Below are 9826 nucleotides of genomic sequence, written 5' to 3'. Positions count from 1 at the left end.
CTAATACGTAGTACAGTGTCCTGGTCATGAAACTGTGATCCATAGCAGGTCTGTTGTTTGTGACAGGTGGAAAACATAGCAAATTCCTTGTGTAGGAATTACACTTAAGTAGCTCTTCCTGCAGATATATATAGGAAAGCTTGGTAACTTAGAACTGACATGTATTTGTTCCCCTAAATTATTTGGGATTTGGCCAGTTCTGTTCCTGCCACGTCAGCAGTAGTGCAATCCTCATACTGCTAGTGCAGTTTGGTTTTTGTAGCCTGTGGGTACATTGCCTATTTCTGAGCTGGAATAGCTGTCTGAATTTCCATAGGACAGTGATATCTGAGTGTTGCAGTGGGCTATAAAAGTTGTGTGACACTAACTGGCTGGGTTCCATTTTCAAATTGAAATGTGCTATAGCAAACAAAAATAGTCAAGGAGGTTGTTTTAATCACAGATTTATTCTGTAGATCAGACTTTAAAGGGAACTGTACCATCATCTCAGTTGTATAAAGTTTTGCTTTAAATCCCAATATCCAAGGACTTTCTGAAATGAAGTTTACTTTTGGCAGAATGGAGATTGCTCATTAGTGTGGATTAATGTAGATACAATTTAACAGATTCTGGTGTTCAAGCAGCAGCTAATTACCTCGTATAACTTTGCAATACTCAGTTTTTCCTGACTCACAGGTATTTGTTGCTATGTCTGGGCAACATTTGGGATGAATTTTAGTTAATCCAAAAGCCAACCCTATGATGTTTCTGTAAGGTTTGACTGTGGCATTTCATGATACTGCAAATACAGAATTCTAGAAAAGCTTAATGGATTTTTCAGGTATTCCCACATCAGGCATTGCAGTAACTTCTGTAGTTAATAAATATATTATCAGTAATGTAAAATATGATAATATAGAGTAAAAATAAACATGTTAACAGGGAATGTTGCAACTGTGTCCCCCTGAGTTCCCTTTTTATACCTCATTGCCTTCCCCACAGTGTCTTTTATTGTTTGGTAAAGTATACTTGCATTTCTCCTGTAATCTTTAATGTTAGCTATGCAAGAAGCAGATTGTAATGCAACTTATTCTGACCCACAGATGAAGTAAACTTCTAGCCAGTAAAATATCTTACGTTGTTTGGAAGTGGCCAGTGTAAAAGCCTGGGTAAATGTGAAATTTGCCTGGCAGTCTTTGTCTCATTTTTCTCTGTATGATTTCTAATTTGAAGCTCTGCATTTTATCCATGTGTTGGCAACTTTGTTTTGGTTTGTCTGTTTTGCCCCCCCCCCAAAAAAAAAGACAGTATATTTGAGAGACTAATATGTAAGATTTTTGGTGAAATTGATCTATACGCTCAGAAGTCACCATAAATGGCATTGTCTTAGGAAATCAAACTAAAACACTCTAATCAAGTCGTTGTTTTTCTCCTAATTTGAAGGAATACGTGCAGGGACGGTAAAATGCATGGCTTTCCTATCACCCCATTAGCTCTAAGGTATGAATGATAGGGGAAGACAATAGAATTCCTTGGTAGCAACTGAGATAGGATTTTTTCCTATCTTACATTTCTTGTCATCTATTAAACTGAAACTACAGTTCTACAGGATGTGGCAAACCATGTAGCAGCTTACTGCTGCTCAACCAGGGGATGTCTCCAGTGGTCATTAGCCATTTCTAGTGTATCATCTTTTGGGGAATTTTCTGAGTGGTCAGTTCCAATGGATTATAGATCTAGAGTTCATGAGAAAATAGGGGCAAATGAGACTGTGTCTCCAGGGTTGGAGGAGAAGACTTAGAACTGGAATAGATCAATATAGGCTCTTGAAGGAATACAGACACTCTTCTGTAATCCTGACTTTTATTAGTAGGATGATCTTGAAAGCTTGTTGTGATCTCATACATTTTTATGAAAACAGGGAAATTGCTGTAAACATTAGTAGTTTTCTTTCACTATTCGTGTTTGGCTCATAGCACATGTGCAAGCAGCATGGGCAAAGGTCAGAAGAGTCATATTGAGAGTTCACGGCCCTGAAAAAGGATTGAAACATCCAGTTCATTTCTCAGCTGCATCTGGAGTCCTCATGATCAGATTGGTTCCTAAACATATTTCCAAATGAGAATTGAAATGGAAAATGTTATTAAATATATTAAATTATTATGAGGTGCTTAGAACTTGCTGCAATTTAGCCATAAATTAGATGGATACAAACATCTCTTGGGAGTGGAGAAGAAACAACAAATGCAGAAATAGTAGAGAGGCAGAAAATATATTGTTTTAATTTGGGTTAGAATTATTGGTGAAACATATTACTGTACTTTTATAAAGCTGTTTGACATTTGCAGGAAGTTCAGAAATAGGGCACAGTTCAATTTATTTTAGCTATATTCTTTCTTATGTGGATTTTTTTAATCTGTCTGAAAAGTAAAATTTATATTTGTGTGTTTTCCTTTGTTTAACAGTATTCTGCTTGGTCAAAGCAGTGATGGCATTGTATTCAGCACCGATGATTATTTTCGGCAGCAAGATGGATACACATACAATGCTGCTCAGCTTGGTGATGCCCATGAGTGGAACCAGAAGAGAGGTTTGAATGCTTAAGAGGAATCCTATGAAACTATGTTATGTTGAGAAAAATAGAAGTGTAGAATAATGTGCATGTGTGTTGTGTGGATATATGAAAAGGATTGTATATATTTTAGCATAACGTATATCAAGTATGTATTTAAAGTATTATTTATATTTTAATCCATGTGTGTATGTATATATATATATATATATATATACATTACATTTTGAACTTGTACAAGGTTCAGAGTTAAAAATAGTAAATCTCAAAGTTTCTTTGGGCTGTGCTCTGCTGATATGTTACACTTGATAATAGTATCTTGATGGCAGAATTCAACTTTTTAATGCTGGCAACAGGAGGTGTCTTACCAGCTCCTGTGAAGAAAACTAACTCTATCCAAGCCAAAACCAACACTGCAGGGCATTCTGGTTATTCCCATTATCTTTCCTGATCTGGGTTTCATCCAAAATTTATGGACATTTTCCTGAGGAAGGTTTATTCCACTTGTGTGGATGAACAGCTTTAATAACTATCTTAACACCTAGCCATGTCCAAAGGTTGAGTTTTATTGGCAAATAAGTAGATAGCTGGGGTAAGAAGGATAGTAGATGGATTCTTGTTCCTTCTTTAGCAGTTTTCTAAGAATCTCATTGTCTGGTCTTCTCTAAGGTGTAGACAAACTGAACAACTCCATTGCCTGTCCATACAGATTACTCTCTGTGCTGCAGTGTCTCAAGCAGAAACAACCTGTGCCAGTGCATCACCACCCTCACAGTAGAGAATTTTTTCCTAATATCTAATCTAAACCTACTCTCTTTCACTTTGAAAACTGAAAAGAGATCAAGTTGAGGTTTATCTACTTTCTAAATTGGTTTGGTTTGGTTTTGACAGTGACTATAAAATTAATTAATTAGTAGATTTTTTGCATTTAAACAAAACTTTAAAGTTAGTATATTAGCACACAGCTAATAGTTAAAACAAAATGGTAGAATATATATAAGTAGGTTGCAGTGTTGATATAATCTTTCTCACAAACTTCTGTAAATTAACAATGGTCCCATTTTCTGCATGGCAAAATCAGCTATTCTCTTGCTACCTATGAGTCTTTTCTGAAATGTATATTTAAGGATTTTTCCCTTGTTTGTTAGCCTACAAGTTTTCTTTTCTAGTTTTGGATGTAAGAAAGATCATTTATGCCAGGGTAATGAAGCCAGGGCAATATATTTTTCAAGATTTTAATAGCTTCTTCTGTGGATTCTTAGTACTCTGTTGGAACATATTTTATCGTTGCTTTTTTTTCCTCCCTTTCATCTAGAAAGTAACTTCCCAGCCTGTTCATTTAATTTCTTCCTATTGTGTGGATTGATTTCCATCAAGATAAATCCCTCGTTCTCTCCATGAACTTAGGGCTTTTCATCCTTCAGAGCCCTGCTTCATTCAGGGTACAGATTCAGCAATGTTCCCTGAAGTGGCAGGTATTCCACAGATGGATTTATTTTTTTTTTAACACCTTGCACTCATTGTGGATCTCACTTTTCATTTAATGCATACTATTTTAGCTCTGTTTAATGGAGATTTATTATTCTTCTAGAAACTTTTTAGTATGAGTGTCATTTTAGCATTTCAAACTTCAGACATTTCATTTTTTTCATCTAGTTCTTCATCTTAGCGTTCCTGTAAGCACTTGTGGTATTATATTCTGGTTTTTTCATTGGCAAGCTAAGGCACAGTTGCTAGAAACATCTTCCAATTTCAGATGCCAAATTTACCAATTTAGATACTTTCCTCAGGGTATGTAGTAGTAATTAAAACTTCATATATTCAGAGTAAATTTTCACTACTTTCATAATCAGATGAGTTCATATAACTTGGTAAATGATACTTGTTAGAAACTGGACAGCCAGAAAATTAAGATTATTTTTTTTTTCCCCCCCAAGTGGCCACGTGGGAAGTGGTGGGGTAATGTTCAAGAGCATTGACCAAAAGATGATCCTTCCTCCTTTGCAGTCATCCTGACTTACTCATTATTTATCTCACAATTACTGTGAAAAAAGAGCAAGAAGGGGAAAGCTTGTGTCATGCTGCTCATCTGATAGACACCCTTGGTTCAAAAATAGAAAAAGTCTGTCACATGCTGAAAGAGGTAGGAGTTTATGGGAGGAAATAGGCCAAAACTGTGTATTTAAGGACAATGTGGTAATACAAATGCCCTATAATTACTACACACACAGTCTTCATTCATCTCTTTCCTAAGGTTCAGAATTTTGTTTTGCAACCATAAAGCTTTCTTTTTTCTTTTGCACCCTTTCTGTGTCTTTTGAAAGGACTGAATGCTTTTGAAATGTGAATTTCTGGATGTGTTTGTGGTTCACTTTGCTGGTACTGCTTAGGACAAACAAAAAAAATCTTTTTGTCTTGGGTTCAGTGTGTAGCATCAGAGCAATCAGTTATTTTTTCTTAATGGGATTCATCTTCACAATCCTTCTGTAAAAGAGATATGGAATTATCATTATGTCTTACTGATTATTTGGGGCACAAAGAAGCTGAGGAGTTATTTGATTATTTTTTAAAGCCTTACTGTCAATTATAAGATGCTTTCAAGTAGTTTTAGGAGGAATTAAGGTATCTTCTTTGTGAAACTGATAGCCATGAGTTGGAAATCTGCTTCTCCATCTGGGTTAGATGAACCTCATTTACTGATTCATGAAAAAAGTAGTTCTTCTCTAAAGACATAAAAGTTGTGTCCCTTTCCTTCAAGAATGGCAGAGGTCTTGCTTTCAAAATAAAAAGGTGAAGGATGTTAAAACAATTATAATTAAGGTAACCAATTTGTCTCAAAAGTGGAATACTCAAGTACTCTCTCTAGGTGCTGTCATCTGCAGGAGTTCCTTCTGAACTTCAGGTATGAATAGCTTAACTGCTGCCATGGTTTCTATATAAAAAGGAGGTGATTATGAAGCTGATAAGGGTATAGAACTTCAGAACTATATTATGTAGAAACTGAATGTCATAGCTGTGCTCTTTAGATGTACTCAAAAAAAAGAGCAGAGTAGAGGGGCAGAATCACCTCCCTTGACCTGGTGGCCACATTGCTTTAGATGCAGTGCAGAATGCAGTTGGCTTTGGCTGCCGGCACATGTTGCCAGCTCATGCCCAGCCTCTCATCCACCAGCACTCCCAGGTCCTTCTCTGCAGGGCTGCTCTCCATCTGTTCATCCTCCAGCCTGTATTGATACCCGGGGTTGCCCTGACCCAGGTGCAGTGCTTGGTCTTGTTAAACCCCATGAGATTCCTGTGGGCTCACTTCTTGAGCTTGTCCAGGTCTCTCTGCTTGGCATCCTGTCCTTCAAGTTCTTGCTTCTACTTCTCATCCTTTTCTGTACCTTTTATTCCTTCTCTTAGAACAGTGTGTTTCAGAGTAGATTAGTAAAAAAGCATCTGAAACAGTTTATTTACTTTTACGGTTTGAGTTACATAGTTGTTTGTTAACTTGCACTATTTTTCATTGCAGCGAAACAAGCTATGGAGCATGGAAAATCTCCAGTTATAATAGACAACACCAATACTCAAGCCTGGGAAATGAAGCCATATGTGGAAGTGGTAGGTTTTGTTGCATGATTACTGTCATCCATTACAACTTTTCAAACTTCAGATGTGATAAGTTGGTATGGTTTGTCCAGAAACATACTCAAGTGCCTAAAGAGAGAGACTGGTTATTGATAATGATTTGTAGTTTGGTATGGCAATGATTCAGATCAGTTTTGGGATTGACTTGATCTAATTTGCTTTGCATGGAGTGAAAGCTATGCCAGGCTGGGGTTAAGTAAAATTCACACATTACCACCACAGAATGGACTACATCTGTTTATAATAGTTGCCTGTAAGTTTTTTCTTGCGTTTTATGTAATAATGATGCACAGACCATACATGTTTGTTTGCTTGCTACAGGCTCTAGAAAAAGGATACAGAGTGGAATTCCATGAGCCAGATACTTGGTGGAAGTTTGATCCTGAAGAATTAGAAAAGTAAGGTTTATCTTACTGAAATCATGGTACTTGCATATTTATATATAGACAGGCAGGTAAATATGCACACAAATATTTATGCAGTAAGCTATATCTTATTCAAGATATTATTAAGTACTTTACTAGCAGTATGAAATGTATTTTACTTAAATAGGCATTTTGAGATCTACCTTTAAATGGAAGTATTATGGATAAATAAGCAGGCAAATAAATACAGGCCCTGTCTTGTTGGCCCAAAAAGTCAGTCTTAAAATTTTATTGGGCATGTGTAGGAAAATGATCGACCCCTGTAAGAATCACTGCTATTGTAATGAGTAATTGTTCTGATAAGTTTGTTGCTACAGAAGGCTGATGGCAAGAAATAGGTAGAAGACAAAAAGAAGCTTCACATTATGCAAGGAGTACATCAGTATCGTGCTTTGGTTTGTCTGCTTTTATAGGTGTCTCAGTGTTAAAGGACAACAGTTTATTACTTATCAGTAAAGGTTAAAAAGAAAATTCATATTTTTTATGTTTCTGTTCCACGTTTCTGTGAAATTGTCCTCAGTCTTCAGTGGATGTGACTTAGAGTACTGTTGAACATAGATTATTTGACTTCTGGATTCCGAGAGTGCTTGGGAAGCTGCTTATTATTCCTGGTTCTTGTCTTCTTTGTCTTAGATTTATCTGTTTTAGGACTCTGAGGTATCAAACCAACTTTGGCATATTTCATTGTCTGAAATGTCATATTTTCAGCATGGATGAGAGTTCTCTCACTGATTGTCAATTCATATGCATCCAACTGTCTTCACTTCTAATTGTTCCAGCTTTGTAAAGTAGCCCCTACAGCACATGAAGTATGTGTGTATGATACTTACATTACTGACTTGGACTTTGCTGTGTTTATAAATCTTTCAGAGTTCTCACCTTTGGCTCCTGAGCCACCACTAGCTTGTTTCTAGAGATGGAGTCTTCTCTCTGTAGAATGAACTCTTGTAAGTTTTTCTAGTTTGGGCATGGTTCCCAGTATTGATTTCTCATCTACAGAACTGAGCAAGTTGGTAAGGCCCATTGCCTCTTCTGTCCCTTGCATAAAGCACAAAGATGCAGAAATGTGTCTCCTGTTGGCTTGATAACTCAGCTTGGACAAGGTTTCTTGGTGATAAGAATAGATTGGGTTATGATAAATGCTTGTTTACATTATTGAAACATTTTGTTTATCTTTGTCTGTTGTTTTGGATTCAGTTCTGTTACAGTCCTGACAATTCTCTGACATTCAGTTTGTGCATGGGCCTTGTGGTTTTCTTTTTGTCAGAGACTGAAATTTTCTGCTAACATGGGCTTTAAGATCCTATTCCATAGATACTAAGGAGATAGATACATTCTAAGATAATGCCTAATGTCTCAGGTTCTTAATAGGCCAAGATTTTGCTGCAAGTAGCTGTTCACCAAACACTGCAAGAATAGGATTAACGCTTTTGACACCTTGTCCAGTTCCAGCTAGAAACGAGGTCTTTAAGTGCCGCGTGTACTAACAACACAAGATAAGGAGTCTTAACAAGTGACAGGATAGGGATAGTTTAGGAAGAGAAAATGGGAAAGATCAGCAGAAATCCGGAGAGTTGGCAGAAGTTACCACCATGGAGTCCTGCAGTGTCCTGCAGGTCCGATTGTTGCGCGGTGGGAGAAGCTTCCAGCGAAAAATGGATCCACTTGCTATTGATTATTTTTGCCCTGCCCTATCTCTAGAATTCTCCACCTCTTTCTTCCAGTCAGTCCTGGTAGTTTTGCTGCGCTTCTTAATCCCAGAGCATAGTCCTGCCTTGCAGTTATGTAACCGCACATGTCCTGGGTGGACTTTGGGAGTGAGGGGCGTCTCAGTGAGGCAACTGTCCTCCATCCAGCACCTTCATCGCTTACCTGTTTGACCTTGGCTCTGGTGCACGTGCCCTTGCTGTGGTGGTTGTACAGTGAAACCACAAGCAGCCAACGTGGCAAAAAGTCAAATGCCAGTGACAGCTGAGCCTCCCTTTTTAGCGTCTCGCAGTTTACACAAAGGAACAATGTCGAGACATTTTTGGAGTTTGGATCAGAGTCTCACACACATTTATGTTTCAATACATTTCTAAATGTACAGCAAGTAAGAGCTACTAGATAAAGGTGTTTTGAGCATGCTGTTCTGGTTCAGAACAAAAGTTGCTTCTTATTCTGTAGAGAGATTTATTGATGAGGATATGTTTTGTCATGAAGTCTTGAAACCATGTAGTTGCATTTTTTTTATGCTAGTTTGAATGTTGCTTTCATAAGGAGTAGTCAATGCTATCATTCCTCCCTCTGCTCATTAGCTAGTATACCCTGTAAAATGTGATGAATAAATGGATAGCAAAGTCTTTCCAGACTAACTATATATAACTAAACATACCAGACAATTTATTTAAATTTTTATTTTTGTAGGAGGAATAAACATGGGGTCACTCGTGAGAAGATTGCTCAGATGTTGGAACGATATGAATATCAAATATCCATACCTACTGTCATGAATTCAGTACCACCTCCCCACAAAAGTGCTCAAAGGCCACCTCTGCAGCGAAGACATAGGTGGGGAGGCAATACAGACTCATGGAATTCTTTCAGTATTTCCAGTAGCTGGTAACACAGTTGCAGTCAGTTAATAAGAACCTGTTCTAAAACACATCATCACCTCCAATAAAGTAGTGGACGTTCTGTGTTTTAAATAGGCCTATTTCAAGACCATTTCCTTCTGGAGGTTGTTCTTTTAATGGACTTGCATGTAAATGAAATTGTACATTTAATGTTTTTTAAAACTATATTTATTACTGTTGTAAGACCTTTGATTTTTTTAGTAAAATATTAAATTTAGTATGACATGGCAGAGTCTTTGTTCATAAATCAAGACAATGATGTTGTCATATGTCAGGTAACTGTTGAGCAGTTTTTTTTAAAGGAGGAGTCATAATAGAGATCTTATAAGAGAGTATTGAGGCCACAGAAGAAGAGGTTATTTATGTAACAATCAGTTTTAATGGTTGTCATTTAGTCTTCTTACCTTTTTGGAGATTTTCTGGAAAACAGTCAAGTTCTGGATTGTCTTCTAATTCTATTTGGCATGTATTGCCAGTTGGCAAAATTTTCTCATGCATCTTCTGGTTTCAGTTGTGAGATCTGATCTTTTTCTTTCTAATTTTTTTTGGTTGGTTTTGGGTTTTTTTTGGTTTCAGAAGCTCTTGCGGCAGCCAAAGGAATAATCTGC

The 9826-nt window shown here is 37.1% G+C and overlaps 1 protein-coding gene across 1 annotated transcript in view; it reads left to right on the top strand.

Annotated features, from left to right (window-relative positions):
* The window catches only part of N4BP2L2 (NEDD4 binding protein 2-like 2), a 17305-nt gene extending 7877 nt beyond the window's left edge, over positions 1 to 9428 (top strand). The window contains exons 2-5 of the mRNA XM_009082333.1: positions 2445 to 2569; positions 6063 to 6151; positions 6500 to 6576; positions 9010 to 9428. Coding sequence (XP_009080581.1) covers positions 2445 to 2569; positions 6063 to 6151; positions 6500 to 6576; positions 9010 to 9208 — 490 coding nt within the window. The 3' untranslated portion in view covers positions 9209 to 9428. The remainder of the gene's footprint in view (positions 1 to 2444; positions 2570 to 6062; positions 6152 to 6499; positions 6577 to 9009) is intronic.
* The last annotated feature ends 398 nt before the right edge of the window (positions 9429 to 9826 follow it).

Source organism: Acanthisitta chloris, unplaced genomic scaffold (genome assembly GCF_000695815.1).
Source record: "Acanthisitta chloris isolate BGI_N310 unplaced genomic scaffold, ASM69581v1 scaffold1209, whole genome shotgun sequence".
In the NCBI taxonomy this organism is placed as follows: Eukaryota; Metazoa; Chordata; class Aves; order Passeriformes; family Acanthisittidae; genus Acanthisitta; species Acanthisitta chloris.
Note: the sequence above shows the minus strand (reverse complement) of the source record. Positions and strands in the feature narration are given on the sequence as shown.